Source organism: Gadus macrocephalus, chromosome 17 (assembly GCF_031168955.1).
Source record: "Gadus macrocephalus chromosome 17, ASM3116895v1".
NCBI classification, from domain to species: Eukaryota; Metazoa; Chordata; class Actinopteri; order Gadiformes; family Gadidae; genus Gadus; species Gadus macrocephalus.
Window position 1 is genome coordinate 15,233,403 of NC_082398.1, and position 18,704 is coordinate 15,252,106.

General features: G+C 39.2%; 2 protein-coding genes and 1 long non-coding RNA gene across 3 annotated transcripts; all 3 read left to right on the forward strand.

Annotated features, from left to right (window-relative positions):
* The first annotated feature begins 1,498 nt into the window (after window positions 1-1,498).
* Window positions 1,499-18,462, forward strand: LOC132445454 (uncharacterized). The gene is made up of 3 exons (XM_060035450.1): window positions 1,499-1,831; window positions 17,120-17,302; window positions 17,408-18,462. Exons 1-3 carry the CDS (start codon window positions 1,591-1,593, stop codon window positions 18,445-18,447), a joined length of 1,464 nt encoding a protein of 487 aa, XP_059891433.1. The 5' UTR covers window positions 1,499-1,590; the 3' UTR covers window positions 18,448-18,462.
* On the forward strand, window positions 2,147-2,678 carry LOC132445455 (uncharacterized). Its single transcript, XR_009522589.1, has 2 exons — window positions 2,147-2,352; window positions 2,457-2,678. It is a non-coding gene; the product is annotated as an uncharacterized LOC132445455 (long non-coding RNA).
* LOC132445607 (uncharacterized) lies at window positions 7,315-10,138 on the forward strand. Its single transcript, XM_060035698.1, has 3 exons — window positions 7,315-9,015; window positions 9,116-9,328; window positions 9,569-10,138. Exons 1-3 carry the CDS (start codon window positions 7,828-7,830, stop codon window positions 9,776-9,778), a joined length of 1,611 nt encoding a protein of 536 aa, XP_059891681.1. The 5' UTR covers window positions 7,315-7,827; the 3' UTR covers window positions 9,779-10,138.
* Window positions 18,463-18,704: the final 242 nt, after the last annotated feature.

Below are 18,704 nucleotides of genomic sequence, written 5' to 3' on the forward strand. Positions count from 1 at the left end.
CATCATCAGCCCTATTTGAAATAGATCTCTGTCCATTCATCATACCTTTGAACCGTTTCTGTCAGTGCAGAAACGGTGCAAAGGTCCGGGTCAAAATTAATTAACTTCTTCCTGTGGGTGCAATCATCAGCCCTATTTGAAATAGATCTCTGTCTATTCATCATACCAGTGAAAGGTCTGTCAGTAGCCTACAGAAACGTTCAAAGGTCCGGGTCAGAATTGCATAACTTCCGAGGGACGTACATTACCCATTCATCTGAGGTCCAAGCAAATACATTCACTGGTTGGCCGTATGTGGGGTCCCAAACTGTTTTATTACTGGGCTACTTACTGAATGGGTTTTACTTGGGATGCACAGTTATTTGTAACACACCAACGTAACTCTTGTAATGTACGTAGTTCTTTGGAGGGTTATTACCCTTACTGAGAGTAATCAAAACGTCCTCCGCCAACATTCCTGCATTCCTCACATAACAAGAGTTAATCTGCAGAGCGAAATCTTGCTAATGATTCGCACGGCACAAGCTTTCCATTCGTAGGAACAAACAGTCTACTACTGGCCAATCCTTGATGCCTACGTAGTACGGATTATCAATTCGTAAGGATTCCTAATTCTTGGATATTTTAGCAAAAAATATCAGACAGAGCCTCCGCCTAAATAAGAATTTAAATGAAACCTCATGTTTTTAGATAGATTTTTCCGTGGGTGCAACCATCAGCCCTATTTGAAATAGATCTCTGTCTATTCATCATACCTTTGAACCGTTTCTGTCAATGCAGAAACGGTGCAAAGGTCCGGGTCAGAATTAAATAACTTCTTACCATGGGTGCAATTATCAGCCCAGCGGGTGACCTAAGGGAAGGCCAAGTCAATTTGTAATACAATGGGTGGATATTGGACATGTCTGCAGGTGTGTAAGACATGGCTGTAAACAGTTTACACAACAAAGAAGTCAGTCGATTGGCCTGGTCACAAAACCAGACTTACTGGCTCCAGTGGGAACTTGAATACGAATTAACTTAACCTCTCTCAGTTAAGAGAGGAAGGGATTTGTTTTAAGTTACAGGGAGAATGTATACAGTTCCTTCTAATGTAATAATTATATAAACAAGGTTAATATAATTTGTATGTGATTGTATATTTATAGTTATGATTGATATTTCCACGACACTAATAAACCGTTGGAACACGCAAGACCGGTAATCATAGCAACGCCGGTAAACAAACCCCGCGAAGCCCAATCCAGGTCTAACTGAAGGCTTTTAATGATCAAAATATGATGAATAAATATTCGAATATTAATATTAATAAACAAACAAACTTCGAATTTGATATGCGCTTGCAAATACGTTTTTTTAAAACAATTTCTGATATAATAATACTGACACTTACCAGGGCTTGGGTGTCGTGGCGTAATTACTTTGCGTGGCCGCCATGACATGTTGATGGCCTCCTTTACCGCTACCTGCCGCTACCTTTAATATGTCCATGGCCGCTACTAAGACTACTGCCTATGACTACTGCGCACTGTACTCCCTCTCAGCCGTGTTTTAATTTGATTAATTTCACCTTATTACTTGATTTCAACCATGGTAAACCGTTGCTGTATTGTGGGCTGTAACAGCGCAACACATGATCGCCATGGGAAAAAGATAGAAAATGGGTTAACTTTCCACCGCTTTCCTGCCTGGAGGCGCAACCACGGAGACCAAGTGTCGGAGATAACGAAGAGTCGTCGGCTCGCTTGGATCGCGGCTGTAAGACGACCGAACATAACTTTCCACAGTATCCCGATGTCGATGAGAGTGTGTTCCCTGCATTTTCATTCTGGTAAGTTAAAGATGCACGATTTTATTTTTATAGCCTAGATCTACGTTGTTTCTTTCCTTCAACCGCGACACCACATACATGAATGCGCGCCCACACAAACATAACATAACATCAGAGACGGTTGATATAGCATTTCATCCTCGTTGGTTGATATAGCATTTGATATAGCATTTCATCCTCGTTGGTAGAACACACTGCCAGTTCCTACAAGGGCAGGGACATCCCTCTCCATTTTCAAAAAACTCCTGAAGACCCAGCACTTTGGAGAACAACATCTCTCATAGCACCACTTACAAGTCTTGCTGATCCTAGCACTTACCTACGGAAGCCGAGAACGGCCATCGATTATTAATTTTTTTATGCACTGTTATCTCGTGATAACGACTTATTATCTCGTTTTCTCGATATAACAAAGGTCGTTTTCTCGTGATAACGAATTAATTATCTTGTTTTCTCGATATAACAAAGGTCGTTTTCTCGTGATAACGAATTAATTATCTCGTTTTCTCGATATAACAAAGGTCGTTTTCTCGTGATAACGAATTAATTATCTAGTTTTCTCGATATAACAAGGGTCGTTTTCTCGTGATAACGAATTAATTATCTCGTTATCTCTATAACAAAGATCGTTTTCTCGTGATAACGAATTAATTATTTCGTTATCTCGATATAACAGACAGACTTTTGGCGCTGGTTAATGTGATCGTGCTGATTTCAGCCTACGAGAGCTTCCACTGTCTGATCCAGGTGTGTCCCAGGGAGGTGAAAATGGCAGATCACATTATTGATCAACGCATCAGGACCTACTTCAACCAAGGTCTAACACAGGCAGAAATTGCATTGTGCCTTTCTGTAAGAGATGGCTTTCAGATTAGTCCTCGACATTTAAGAAGAAGACTAGCCCGGTTGCAACTTCACAGGCGGTTAAGGTTAAGTGATCCTGCTGAGATTGTAGACTTCATTAGCAACCAGATAAGAGGACCGGGTCGTCTCCATGGTTAGAATGATGCACGAGAGGTGCAGATTGGCTGGACTGCGCGTTACTCGCGACATGGTTCAGGTGGTTCAGTCACATCTTGACCCAGAGGGCGTACAGCAACGGAGAGGAACAAGACTTCGGAGAAGATTTTATAGTGTTCCAGGGCCAAATTACTTGTGGCATATGGACTCATATGACAAACTGACCCCTTTCGGGATCGGAATTAACGGATGCATTGATGGGTTTTCGCGTCATATAATCTGGATGCAAGCAAACTCTTCCAATAGTAACCCCAAAGTCATCGCAGCATACTTCGTCAATGCAGTCACAGAACTTGGGGGGTGTCCAAAGATAATCCGATCGGATTTGGGAACTGAAAATGTCCATGTTAACAGTCTGCAACACTTCTTCCGAGAAGATGAGACTGGCGTTGTGCATGGGCCGTGTGTGTTCCAAGGACGCAGTACAGCAAATCAACGGATCGAAAGCTGGTGGGGGATCTACAGGAGACAGAACGCGAGCTATTGGAGGGACGTCTTCCAGGAGTTCCAGGCAACTGGAGACTTTAATGGGGATTTCATAGACAAGGGTCTCATCCAATTCTGCTTTCTTAAGATTATCCAAGTACGTCCTCCACTGTTCATATCTTCAATATAGTACACCTCAGGGCTGTATTTCGTGTTGTTTTGATTTGATTTTCAATTTACCGCATGCTCCACTTTTCTGTATACCTGTCTGCAGGCTCCACCTGTCAATGAGAGAAACATGAAATAAGGCAGTTTTTTGTGTTTCACCGGCAAGGAGCTGTCATTACGCGCAAATTACGCACGGCTGCGTGCTCTTTATATCGTCCATCTTCACTTGAACCTCGTTGCTCATATCAAATCCAACTTTACAAGCTGTGTCACAACTAAGGATAAATAAATCAAATCAAAATGTCGATGAATCACACATGAATCATCAGCATTACGTTTATAAATGCGCTTTTGATTTACAGTTTACAGATATCTATCCTAGGAGTGTCAATCCTGATATCCTGGAGTGCACTTCTTATTATAGATCACACTTAAAATGCAACATCATTTTATTTTTTAACTATAAGGGGGTCCCCCAAGGGGTTGAAGACCATGCGTAGTGGCACAACAGCCTTCTTCAGGGTGTAACCCACAGCACACAGATTCCCCTTAAGTAGACAGGTTACACAGCAGGTAGACAATGAACTCACAGGTAAAAGTACAAGGTCTCACCAGTAGATGGCTCTTCAAAATGTAAGAAAAGATATACATAAGTGAAAATGTGGAAAAAATAAATAAAGAGATAAAAACAATAATGATTAATCAATGTACAAGCAACACAGTCTCTAGAGCAACACAGGCATCATACCACAAATACAAGGAAAACTATTAAAAAGGACTGAAATCAGTTTCCTCATTGAGTCCTGGATATACTGTAGCCTGCAATAATAATTTGATTTGATCACCATGAATATTCTTTTGGATTGTTTATAGGTCTTGGTTTCCTCTTCTTTTATGAATTTTTGTGTCCCCCACCAAAGAGCACCCTCATCGCATGTGTCTAAACTTCTGAGCTCTCTGGACTTTTTTTCTCTCTGCCACAAATTTCTTCACTCCAAGCATTTTGTAAGCTTTTTTGTCCTGGGGTCAATACTCTTTTCTTCATTATGTAGGCTACTATGGCTGAGTGCAGGAAGCTGAAGCACAGTATTATTCTGCTGATAACTCCACCATAGCATAAAACAATACTGCATTTCCCCATTATGTTGCTATAATGATATATAATAAATATATACAGTGTAAGGCGGCTAAGGTGGCTTCTTCCATGTACTCATTTTCAAAAGAAATCATCATACATATTGAAATCCTCATGTTTTGTTTTTGTGTTGCAGAACGAGCTCGACACCGTTGTGACAATGTGGGACAACCATCGAATTCGACCAGGTGGAAACGGACACCCTAATTATCATGGAAATGGAAACCATGTCTGATGTACAATGTACCTGAGCTCTACCACGCACAAGATTATTTGCATCCACTACAGTATGAAAGAGTGGGGATTGTTCTCCAAGAGGACATTTGTCTGTGGAAAACAGACATTCCCTGCGACCATGACCTGCATGAGCTCTGTTTGATGGTGATGGAAGAGAACAACATAGCACAGTGTCATAATGCTGCAGAGGCAATACGACTTTACAAAGACCTGAGGCCTTTAATAAGAGCACTCCTGCCAGAGCCTCATCACTGATGTTGTTGTAGCATACAGACAGATGCACCATGGTTCTAATATTGATGATGATGGCATCTCCAGAAATGAGGCCTCTCCAAAAGTTTATATTTCTCAAGTATCATTGGCCGGTTTTGCATCAGTTGATGCTGTGTTGAAATATTTTACTTAGATAATGTGATTTCTGTGTAGTAGGCCAGGTTGATAATGTTGGGTCCTGGGACCAACAAGGGCACTCTAGGGTTTTCCAGTCATGGAATTCTGGACAAAATCATGTATAGGATTAATAAAAATATTCTCAGATTTGGGTCCAAGAGACAAATTTACATAAAATGGGGGTCAGTCTGTGCCCCTTAAGTGTAACAAATGTGGGGTCCATGCTATGAAAATGTTGAAAATCACTGTAACGTAGGGCTGTCCTCAACTAAAGAAATTCTAAGCTATTTTATCGACAAATCTGTAAAGTTTGAGTTTTCCACATGCAATAATTCAAAAGGGCCTCCTTAAATATCATGCTTATCAGAGATGTCCTTGTAATTGTAATGGAACATTTATATAACCTGATTGTGTGTTCTTTTTTATAACAATATATGGGTGATTCTCATGAAGCCAATGTGAACAGGTCCAAGTCATATTTAACAAAAACAACATTTTATTATTATTAATTATGGACTGTTCTATAAAGAGAGTGAATGGTACTTTAGGGACAAATATTTTTTTTGGAATATCAGCATTATTTTCATTAAAATTAAACAAATTATCCAAGTAAATTCTCATTACCGAAATGCGTCCGGGTCCATTTTTTTAATGATCTTTTTAATTTCCTAAAATGTCCTTTTCGTATAAATGAAACAAAAGTATGTAATAATATGTAAAAGTGTCTATATTTAATATAACTATGCATATTTATGGTATTTAACACACATATTTTCTTATTTAATTGAAAATTGTTGTGTCTGCCTTGAATGGTCCTCATTACCGCAACGCGACTTCATCTGCCTTTAAAAACTACACTGTCACTTTAAATTTACAATCGTTCCCATGATGCATCACTTCATACAGAAGCTTCAAAATGGACAGAAGGTCAGTTATTTTATCTTCACTCACATTATGAAATGTTTGTAAATGTTGTTGAATCTTCCTCCTGTTTCACTGTCGATTATCATTACCGATATGGGTTGATTATCTATACTTTAAATAAAAAAAAAAATTATTTGTTTTTGTTGGTAATGACAATATAAGACTTTAACATCTAGCAAAGTCATTGTTAGCTCAACATGTTAGCATTTCATGTTATTTGCTAACTTAGATAATAGCACCTCATTACCGTAACTCGTTTTTCTCATTACCGCGCACTTTAAAAGTGCATATCGGTAATGATAAGCTGTGTTGCGGTAATGAGATCTTAATATATAACTAACAATTATTAATATTTTATTAATTTGATCATTATTAACTATTTAATTACCATGTTATTACTATGTAATTACTCCCTTATTGTGTACCCTTATTGTGAAGTGTTGCCGAACTGTTTCCGGCAGTTAATCAGAGGACATTCATATGAGGCCATGTTTCAATGATCATGTGGAATGTTTTTTGTAATTGTTACCAAGACTGACAGAAAAACAGCGCAAGAAGGCTGCAGCCAAAGCTAGGGTCATAAAGCGCAGGGAGAAATTATATGCAAATCCTCAGCTGCTGGAAGAGTACAGGAGAAAGGAGAGAGAGAGGTACATGTTAGTTACTGAGATAGGGGAATGCGTCATCACTTTAATTCTATTTCCACTCTTGTATTATGCCTACATTTACATTTTCTTCATTAAAGGAGTCAGCGATTCTGGAAAAGGCCTGTTGTCAAAAATGTTTTGTCAATCAGTGAATATCTCCTCAAGTTCCACTGCTACTGTGTGTGCGCTGAAAAAAAATCCAGTGTTAAAAACATAGCCCAGGCTCTGTTAACTCCATGTTGCTAGATATGGTGGGCCCCCTTTGTTTACAGAGCCTAGGCTGTGTATTAACACAAGATTATTTTTTAGAACACACACAATTCTGAAAGGTATTTGGATTTGACAAAAAGTGATTTTGTTATCAATTGTTCTCCAATTGATGACTTCACCTTTAATAAGTAATATATATATATTATTGTTGTTTACTGTTGAATAATGCTTGGCCAAGAGAAATTTTGATTGGTGACTTATAGCACAAATTATGAGGACATTAAAATCTGTGTATTGGCATCTGACTCATTGATATTTCATAAATCTGAGGGTTTGCTCAAATCTATCAGTGACCTGGATGCAAAAGCAGTAAAAAAGCAACAAAAGAAATGGAGAGAAAATTCTGCAAAACATTACAGAAAAAATAAGATCCTGAAAGATGTTTTAGATCTCACGCCACCCTCTGATGAGACAGATGTACAGCCTGGACCATCACGAAGGGTCTTGCATCCTATTGCAGAGAATGTTGGAAATCACTGTGCTCATGAAGCTCCATCACCATCAGACTACCCAAGAACATCAACACCAAAAAAAAGAAAACAAAAGCCTACCACTGTGTCGAAGCTAAGAGTGAAATTAAAAAAAAATAAGAAATCACTGGAAAATAAAGACAGAATTAGAAAGGCTGAGAAAGCAAATTAAACGAATGGAAATGAGAAGGGAAGAAAGAGGAAAACGCAATCTGCCTACAAAAGTCTGTTCATCAATGAATAGGAGACAGCTGATGGGAAGTGTGGTAAGAACCTTCTTTCATCGTGATGATGTTTCCACAATAGTAAATGGAAAAGCAGGAGAGATCAGGCGAGGAGGGCAGGTGTTCAGGAGAAGGTTTCTCTGCAAACAATAGAGAACCTTCACAAGCGATTTCTCGGGCTCAGTTTTTTAAACTGCGTCCATTTTGGATCTCTAGTCCAACACTATTGGACAGAGAAACATGCGCATGCAAAATACACGAGAATTTCCAAAGCAAAATAAAGAAGTTACATCAACTTGGGATTCTAGGCACCTCTTCTTGCTTAGAGGTTGTTGACTCTGTGGTGTGTGAGAGAGTTAAGATTGACTGCATGTACAGGCGATGTAGCGATTGCCAAAACAAGAAATTCTCCCCAATGTTAGACCCAAACACAAAAGACAACATTGTCCAGTGGAAGGAGTGGGTGAGCAAGTCCACTCCCTACAGTAAGAAGGGCCAAAATGGATCCACGGTTGAGACAGAGGTCAAAACAACCTCCCTAGAAAAAAGCTCTGCCTCCATTGAGAAGCTTGTGAGTATGACTCAAGATGGCCTTGATCGTTTCTGCAAACACATTTTCAATATCAAGCATCAATTTCAGTCAATTCAGTGCTTGAAGGCAAACCTACAGGAAAATGAAGCTGTAGTTCACGTAGATTACAGCGAAAATTATAACTGCAAATGGAGCAGGGAGATAAAAGAAGTCAATTTTGGAGGCTCACATAGACAAGTGACACTCCACACAGGGGTGCTCTATGTGAGTGGAGGAAGACTTGAGTCATTTGCTTCTGTGTCAGACTGTCTGAGGCATGATGCTGCAGCAACATGGGCACACCTGAGCCCAGTTTTAGAGCACCTCCGCGTTCAATACCCTGCGGTCACCAAGGTCCACTTCCTGTCGGATGGGCCTACATCACAGTACAGGAATAAAACAGCTTTTTACCTGGCTTCAACTGTGCCATTCCTAAAAGGTTTCAATTATGTCACATGGAACTTTACTGAGGCCTCTCATGGCAAAGGAGCACCTGATGGTGTTGGAGGTGCTCTGAAGAACTTAGCAGATCGGATTGTGGCACGTGGGACGGATATTCCCGACATGAGAGCTCTCATTACAAATCTAAAGGAGCACTCCTCTGTAAAGATATTTGAAGTCAAAGAGGAGGAGATACTCAAAAGTGCGGAACTGGTTCCTCCCACGCTCAAACCTGTGCCTGGCACAATGACTGTGCACCAGGTAAGTCCTCTCTATGCTTTTTATTCTTTTTGTTTTCTAAACCTGAAAGATGATCAAGATTTGTAATTATTTTTATGGTTTTTTTCTCCTCTATACAAAGCTCATTGCAAAGAAGGCAGGCTGCATCAGGGTCAGAGAAGTCTCCTGCTTCTGCAAAAACTGGTGCGACTGCAACACTCCAAAAGATTTTACATTTTCATGTAATAACAGTGAAGCAGAGAATGAGGGAGGAGCAGAAGGAAAATCGATTGAAGTTGGGACATGGGTGCGTGTGAACTACGATGGAGACCTTTTTCCAGGCATTGTTACACAGGTATGTAAGTCAAATGACAAAGCTTACATACAGTATAAAAGTAATTCATATATTCAAATCTGAAGCTAAATAAATCTTAACTAAATAGAATGATATTTCTGTTAAGTGTAAATTTATTGTTATGTTTAAGATCACTCTGACCCTGCAGCCACCACCATTGTCCAACTGATACTTTTTCCATTTATTCCTACATAAATTAACAAAATTGTAAATATTTGAAATGTTGTGCTTTACATAAAGGCTGTTGCGGAGCAGTATGAGGTGGACACGATGTACAGGGCTGGTACAAACAGGTTCTTCATCCCAGGAGTCGAGATACCTGGGGACAAAGTGTGGTACTTGCCGGATGACATCAGGGCAGTCATCCCCGAGCCAATGCCTGCATCGTCTTCTGGTCGACATTTTTGTGTTTTACCAGAAATTTGGGCAAAGTACTCCAAAAAAACCTGATTTTTGTAAATACAAAAAAGTGTTTACAAAATTACAAAATCAAGACATAAATAATATAAGCGCCAAAGCAAATTAAAACTGTTTGGGAAAAATAAGAAAGGGGAGGGATATTGAATTATTTCATAAAGAGTCTGAATCTTATTAAATGATCATTTCAATCAGTTGTTTGTTACCTACACATTTTAATCAGTTTTGTCAGGTTTTAATGACCTTTCTCATTACCGCAACATTAATTCTCATCCTCCGCAATGGACTTTTCATTACCGTTATGCATAACATTAAACAGTTATTTTAATATTTTAATGTTTTAGAGAAATGTGTTTGTTCATTTATTACAATATGTTCCTGAGCTGTTTTGCACATGTGTTTTCTGTAAACAATTTCTTGTTTACTAAGAAGAGTTACTTGATTTTAAATGTAAGGAAAAATATATAAATCATTACTTTTGATGCTGTTCATTTAATGTGCTGATTTGTGTAACTGTGAAAAAATGTAAAAAAAATGGTACTTAATGGTTTCCTTTTTTCATTCAACGTATCGGTAATGAGTTATTCTGTATCACGCTGCTATGATATTGAAATAAAATTGAATTAATTAGTTTTCCTGTTTAACTTTTATCAAAAAATAAAAGTCCACATTCTATTTTAGTCACTAAAGTAAAAAATCGGTCAAATTAGGTTGATTATATTTTGATGTTACTTTGACACAGTTCGTGAGAATCACCCATATAGCCATGTTTGATCTAAACGTTTTTAAGTATAACACTGTGTGCATTATAGTTTGTTTGATTTTGCACTTAGAAATCTTTCTCTCATTTATGCAAGTTTTTTATAGCATTAGTTGTTTGATGTATAAACTTGACCTTGGTTCACACGGTCCAGCAGAGCACGTTAGTGAGGTTTGATAGTGATGAGTACATTCCATTGTAGCTACCTGCAGCAGTTAGATAAGTGAATCATAATAATGACGAATACTCCTAGAAGTGTATAAGAATCAGCGTGGGACTGCCCCACCCTGAACATATTCTGCAGACTGTCTTGTGCATGTGTAGAACTGTTCCTCTTGCAAGAATAAAATGACAAAACCTTTAAGGGCCAATTGATTGAATTACAACATAATCTTCCAGGAAATTACTAATTCAGCATGGTAATAAAGCATAAAAAATGACTAATCTAGTCGACACATTAACACAGTAAAAAAAAGACATTGAAAATTACAAACAGTTTAAACCTTTTAATTGATGAAACATTTTCATTGCAAACATTGCAAACTCATAAGGCAGTGCTTTCATTTAAATAACATGAACTATGACCCGGGAAAGTGCAGGGTCTAATCAAATTAGGCAAAAAAAAATCATTTCTCAAAATTGGCATATAAATGAAATGCATATAGGCCAACATACGAGGTGCATCAGAAAAGAAACAGGACTTGGGTCACAAAAAAATTTATTCTGATTTTGCTATCTGGTACATTATAGGTTCAGTCAAAATAACTTGTACGTTTCTTAACCCTTCTGTAAACAACTTCAACTTTTTGTGCAAAACTGCAAAATTTTATCAAAATGCATTATCTCTGTAAAGTATCTTCAAGCATGTAACATTTTGAAGTTAATAGGACATTGTTGGCTTTTGGTTAAGCCACTGTTCCACCTTTGTGGATGCTAAACAAATATACTGTATACAAAATGCTCTAGAAATACAACATTTACAAATTACAACAAACACAACATCGCTCCTCTAAGAACAATATGTTGTAGTCTTTGAAATACTTAGCCCTTAGTGTAATGTTTGTAGCATTTATGGTCCTCATGACACTGTTGAAATACTGACGCCTAGTGGCTGATTGTAGTTAAGTGGTATAATCTATGTTTCGCTCCCTGATGGATGTATACATGTGCAGGTTCATTGCTAAAGATCAGTGCAATTTCTTAAGAACATCACAGCCATGACCATTCTGAGGTCTTCACTTCACATACTATTTTTAGTCCATATCCATCACCCATATTCCACTTTGCAACACAGACAGAAACTCTGACCTGAATTCTGAATAAGTGCTGTAGTTGCATGCAAGTTCCAGTCCACAAGTGCAGGTGTGGGCCACAGGCCTTCGGGAGAACTCAGACATGTCGGTGAATGTAACCTTGATGGTTTTTGACAGAAAAAGGTCAGACCCTGTGCAGAACCTAAGGAACTGTCCAATCTCTCTCTAATCAATTTCTCTGACAAATCTCAGAAGATGAAGAGAGGTGGTCCTCTCTGCTGGTGACATTGAGTTTGGAAACTGAATGTATTTTGTGATACTTCTTGCCTTTGGTTGAAGATTAGCAAGTATCTTGTCCAGCACTCCACCACTCAAAGACTCTCCAATAGTTTCCAGGACTGGCTTCCAGCACTTTATTATAAATGATGGCTGTTGTACCAACTCCTTGTGTGCGATTTCTTTCAACAATATTGGTAAATTTTGTTCTGTTGGTAGAATGGTGCAGTTGTGACTGCTCAGAATGGTGAGAAGCTCTTCCATATCAGCTCCCTTGAAATCAGTCAAAGCCTCTGTAAGTGCATCCTTCTCAGTGGGGCTGATGTAGTTGAAAAATACTTCCATAAGGCTGCAGTTTTTTGAAGGTATGGAAAGGGCTTCCTTAAGAAATGGTGGAGCCAGCTGAACTGGTATGTATTCAAATCTCTGCCATCCAAAGGCCAGAATACGGGCAACAGCTTTCCACTCCCTTTCTTGAAAGGCATGATGCAATGTAGGGATCTTGTATGTGGTTCCAGAGGTTCTTCATGCATATAATTTGCTCCAGAAATAAGTGAGACAGTCCATAACAAGCCCACTTCCAACTCCATTCTCCAACTCACCATTTTCCAGCACACGCCTGAATCCAATATTGGCATGTAGTATATTCTCATCTGAAAATGCCTCAATCATGTCAGAAAGACAATGCACTGTGCGAATGATAATGGTCTGCTTCTCAACTATGTTCTCTGGATTCTCATAGAAATGTACAGATGAGCTGGTTGTTGAGGTGTGGTTTGAACTTGCTTCCTGATTTATGACTTCAGGTGGTGCTGACTGACTATCAACGGAGTTGTCACATTTACTGTTTGTGGGCACAAGGTTGGAACTTTGTACTTCAGTCATGGATTCAGGATTCTCAGGATTTCTATCACTTGCTGGATTATTCTGCAATCTCTGGTACTGGAAGGCAGGGTTGGAATCCACTTGAAGTTCAATGACATTATCTGATGCCTGCTGCTCAGAAGCATGGATAGGCTGATAAATCAGTGTGTCACAGAGAACATCCAAGGAAATGTTTCCATCATCATCAAGGAAAATAACTTCATTATCAGGAGATAGACTAAATATCTGGGCCATAGATGGTTTAGATGTCGTTTGTAGAGAAGTTGTGGTAGAATTCGAAATCAAAGTTGATGGTACACCTGCATGCATGAAAGGGCTGGAGCTAGACAAAGGCCCGTCGGAGGACAGAGAGCTCCAAGAGCACTCAGGTGACATGGTATGAGAGGAAGATTTGGGGGAAAGATCTGGTGAGGTGGGAGCCTCTGCTGTCTGGGATCTCTCTGGTGACTTGGCTTGTGCTGATGAGTCACTTAAATCTGAATCATCACTTTTCTTTGAGCAAATGTACAACCTGAGAATTTTATGATGAGTTGTATCGTACAACGCCCCAACTGTAAGTGTGCAATCTAAGGGCTCCTCTGAGCCCATAACACAAAGTGTGAAGTCAAAGTCCTCAACTCTTCCTTTTGAAGATTTACCCTTGGGAAAAAATATTTTCTTCCCATCTCCTAGAATTTTGTTCAAAGTGTCATCTTTCCTGGCAATGATCTCTCTTGTGCCCCCACCAGTTGGTCGTCTAACCTGCCTGAAATAACCATCTTGATAATTCATCCAACCCAGTTCTATTTTTCTTGTTTTTCGTGCAGCATTCTTGTTTCCCAAACCAGGTCCAGAGCAAGTATGATTTGATGAGCTTGCTGTTGCTTGGCCAGAGCTTGGAAGTTTCATTTTACCTCGCAAGCGTTCTATTGCGTTGGTGGTGGTTAGTGAGGTCCCCCCTTCACTTTAGGCGTCTTTGAGTGTTATTAATTATTATTATTCTTCATGTTTAACCTCTGTTTTCCTTTTATTCCTAGTCTATTTTACATAGTTTTGAATGATGACTATATGCTCTGTAAGGTGACCTTGGGTGTCTTGAAAGGCGCCTCTAAATTAAATGTATTATTATTATTATTATTATAAGTTTATTTTTCTTATCTGCATTGCTCCCAGCTTCTGCTGAGGCTGAGCCTGTCCAATTTTTGGCAAACACACGGTCTCCAAAATGAGGAATGTACTTTGACAGGGTTTCCTCATCCATCATACTGACAACATCTTGGTCCACCTGCCAGGGTAAAAAAAAAAACGCATTATTATCAACATTAATATGAGATTAAGACAGGTCATCTTCAACCTAAAAATGGTTAGGTTACTGTCTTTAAGGAATAGTTCACTTTAAAACTCACTTTATGGCATGGTTTAGGCTCCATGTCAGTCAAAAGCCAACTGAAATGTTTCAATCTACATAATATTCACAGAGTTACAACATCATTGTCTTCACCAATTCAATGTCTGGACATATCTAAGGATAAGCAAACCATAATGAGAAATGCATTGGGGCAATGTGAGTTGTCAGCGGTTAGCAGGATTCAGTTTAGGCTACGTGAGAAAAAGAACACGAAACAGAAATATGTCTTTCTCTTTCTATAGCGACAGCATCCTTATTGATGTAGGACATGCAATATTTACATGTTTCCTTTTTTTCTTCAATTAGGCTAACTGCAAAACTGTACAAAACGGGTTTTGACATGAGCTTAAGGACTTTTGGCTGTCTTGAAGATAATCATTGAACAGTGAAAAAGAAATTAGCTCACTGCACATAACACAACAACACACCCAATTTACCAGGACAGCAAATATTCCCTTATCAAAGCAGGTAATTTCTCCTTTATCATCAGTCTTACATAAAAACGTTTATCATCTATTAATATTTCTCTTACAGAAACATCAGGTAAGTAGATGGTCTTTTAATAACAAAATCATCATCAACATCATATTTAACTAGACGTCCAAGGCATCCATTGGTCCCATGTCATGATAGCTTGTTGGGAAGTGTTATTGTGTTATATTGTGTGATATTCTGTCCTGGCAGTTGTGTCCACTACAAAGCACAGACAGATAGCTAACGAGAATAAAATGAAGAGCGGGACTTTTCTTCCATGAAACTTGAACTGATTTAATTTATTTTCCATCTCTCACTTAATTCCATTCAGATTCGTAAAACTAGACAAGACATAAAAATACAGACAGTAAGCTGTCAGACATGTTCACATAAATGTAAACAACTGTTTAAAATATAACAGATTGATGACAGATTAAGATTACAGATTTAACCATACATAAACGATACTTGGTTGCTAGGCAACTAGTTAGCGATACACAAAGTGGCTATCCCAGAATAATATACTAATATTCTGGTTTAGGGCCAGCTCCTCTGCCTCCGTTAGAAGTGGCGGTGCTGGGCCACCACCCATTTTACGGGCATCTGCCTTCTTTCTGTTGTAGAAGTGTGTGTTAGTTTAAATAGGCTTAATTATTTAACAGAACATGATATAGATGAGAAGACATTTGTGTGAACACAGCATTATGTTGGGGATAAAACAACTGCACAGTCAAATAGCCACTTAATATTTACGTTACAGTGTAAAACATGATCAAAATGAGGTTACATTTAAAAAAAATAAAAAAAAGATATTAAATTAAATAAAAAAAAATAAAAAAGCTGGAATCCGAACTGCCAACCATCTGATTAGAGAACGACCCGCTGTACCTCCTGCGCCACAAGTCTTATCTGTTTGAACAATGTTTTCATATTTCATCTTAAACTGCTGCCAAGTGCGCTTCTCCTCCGAAGGATTGCACCTAAATGAAATAAATGAATAGTCTACCATTCAAGCAGTTTCCCCCTGTGATATTATTGTGATTGCAAAGGACTACATTTAAACTTATTGACGAGAGCAGCAATGAGTAAGTTTAAACGCCGTCTCTCTCTCTGTTGGTGGTGTTGCACTATGAGCGCATTAAAACGTCGCCCTCCGCTTCCCCGTTGCCATGGTGACTCGTCGAATCGGGGCTCCATTGATGCTGGCTTTTTAAAGTTGTGGCGCACGCGCTTAACTCTGGGTTAAACTACTCAGAGTTGACTAAACTAACTCAAATCTGCTGTTGTGAAACCGGAAACTCAGAGTTTTCTATCTCAGAGTAGATCAACTACTAACTACTAACTACTAACCTCAACTCAGAGTTCAGGTTGAAACTCAGTTTCTTGAACCTGCTTTGTGAAACGGACCTCAGGTGTCGCCAAAGAAACACAAACATGACAGAAAAACAACAACCACACAGGAGCCAGAACAGTTGATGTTATTTACCTTGTCCTGTGACATTTTCTCAAGGTTTGCATCAGGTATCCCTCTTTGCCTCAAGGCAGCAAGGAACGACTCATCCATTTTGGCGCAGCTGAATGAATGACAGAAGTGTTAGCACTGGGAGGCTCAGAAAAAAAACGATATTACTTTTCGTGGAGCTTATTTTCTAACATAACCTAACGTTACGTTAACTAAATGGGAGCGTATAAGCTCACGTTACGTTAGGTATTGATACACAACACAGTATCCATTGAGAAGCTAAACGTGGGTGACTTACGGGATGGTTATTTGTGTCCAGTTTCTCCGAAGTGAGTGAGAGGAGCGGACACGCTGCACGCAAATTAATTATCTCGTTATCACGAGAAAACGGAGGAAAAAAAACATCTCGTTATCACGAGAAAACAGAGGGATTATCTCGTTATCACGAGAAAACGAAGGGGAAAAAATATCTCACGAGAAAACGATCTTTGTTATATCGAGATAACGAGATAATAAGTCGTTATCACGAGATAACAGTGCATAAAAAAATAAAATAATCGATGGCCGTTCTCGGCTTCCGTACTTACCAGCCGTCTTGAACTGACACTCAACTGTTTAAAAACAGCACTCACTGATGCACTTATTCTTACTGTACTCTACCGTTTTTAAATTGTCCTAAAATTGTTGAGAGAATTGCTTTAAAACTTAACTGTTACCATGTTGTTAGTCTCTTTGGTTAAAAATGCGTCAGCCAAATGTAATGTAATGTAATCATATAATATAATAATATGTATATTAAGGATCTTTCATAACATTATGGTTCTATATGTTTTCAACACTTCTGCTATGGATAATAATTTTTAAATTGTGTTACCAGGAAAACCAGCAAATGAAATGTACAACTCGCATCCGGATTGGGCACCATCACTACACTTGGGCCACACTGAGATGAAGGCCACAAAGACTGCACGCTATGAGAGACAGAACAAAAGAAAACGGCAAAGGACTGACAGTACACCTGCGATGGATGAGACAGTTATTGATGACCTTGTTCCACCAGGTAAGCCTTACAGAGCCAGCAGATACAAGACCTTATATTGCTTTTCTTGCTGTTTCAGCTGCATGATGCACATTTAGCTAAAATATTTCCTTATCTGATCCACAGTGGAGACACCAGCACCAGCAGAGGATGGAGCTGACCAGACACTGCTGACAGAATGTGACTTCTGTCAGCGTCGGCGTGCTGAAATCAACCGGCTGCTGGAAGAGAACAGGACCCTGAAATGTGAGCTTGGCCAGAGAAAAATGGATGAACATTTCCTGAAGGATGACAACGTCAAAGTGAAATACTACACTGGACTTCCACACCTTGAAGTTGTCATGGGTGTTCTAGCCTGTGTTGGACCGTACATGACACAGAGTACTAAAGTTCTGTCACCTTTTCAGATGCTTTTCCTGACCCTCATGCGCCTTAGACTAAACTTACCTTTACAACACATTGCCCACCTCTTTTGTGTAGACAGAAAAACTGTTTCCAAAACGTTCAGTGACACCATAAATGTTCTGCATGCGCGCACCAGCCCTTTGATTAACTGGCCAGGGCGAGATGCGTTGCATGCAACTATGCCCCATCAGTTTGTGGAGGCCTTTGGGAAGCGTGTTGCTGTTATTCTGGACTGTTTTGAAATATTCATACAGACACCATCAAATCTTAAAGCTCAAGCTCAGTCATATTCCCACTACAAACACAACACAACTATGAAGTTCCTTATTAGTATTACACCACAGGGCTCAATTTCTTTCATTTCCAAGGGATGGGGGGGACGCGTCAGTGATAAGCACGTAACTGATAACTGTGGGATTCTGGACAAACTGTTACCTGGGGATTTGGTGTTGGCTGACCGCGGCTTTGACATACAGGACAGTGTAGGACTTATGTGTGCCGAAGTAAAGATCCCTGCTTTCACAAAAGGACGCTGTCAGCTGGATGCAAGAGACGCGGAGAGCACAAGAAAAATTGCCCACCTCCGAATTCATGTGGAAAGGGTGATCGGAACCGTCCGCAACAAGTACACCATTTTGTCAGCTAAAGTACCTATTCACATGGTGTTGCCATGCAAGGATGAAGACATGACATTTCTTGATAAGATTGTGTCTGTATGTTGTGCTCTGACAAACATGAGCCCTAGTGTTGTGCTGAAATAAATGTGCATCTGGTTTCTCCCTGATCATTATTGGTTAACTTTAACATTGGTTTCAACAACTTAGATTTTTTGACTTCAAGCTTGCATTGGTTGTTAAGTGTTCATTAGTTCATTAGTTGTTGATCAATATTGAATTGACAATTTATTTGTACTGACAATATACTCTAAGCTAACATCTAACCAAGTAAGTGGTTTTCAGCCATAAGTGTCTGTTGCATCCATACCCAAAAGTGACCTTGGGTGCTTTGAAAGGCGCCC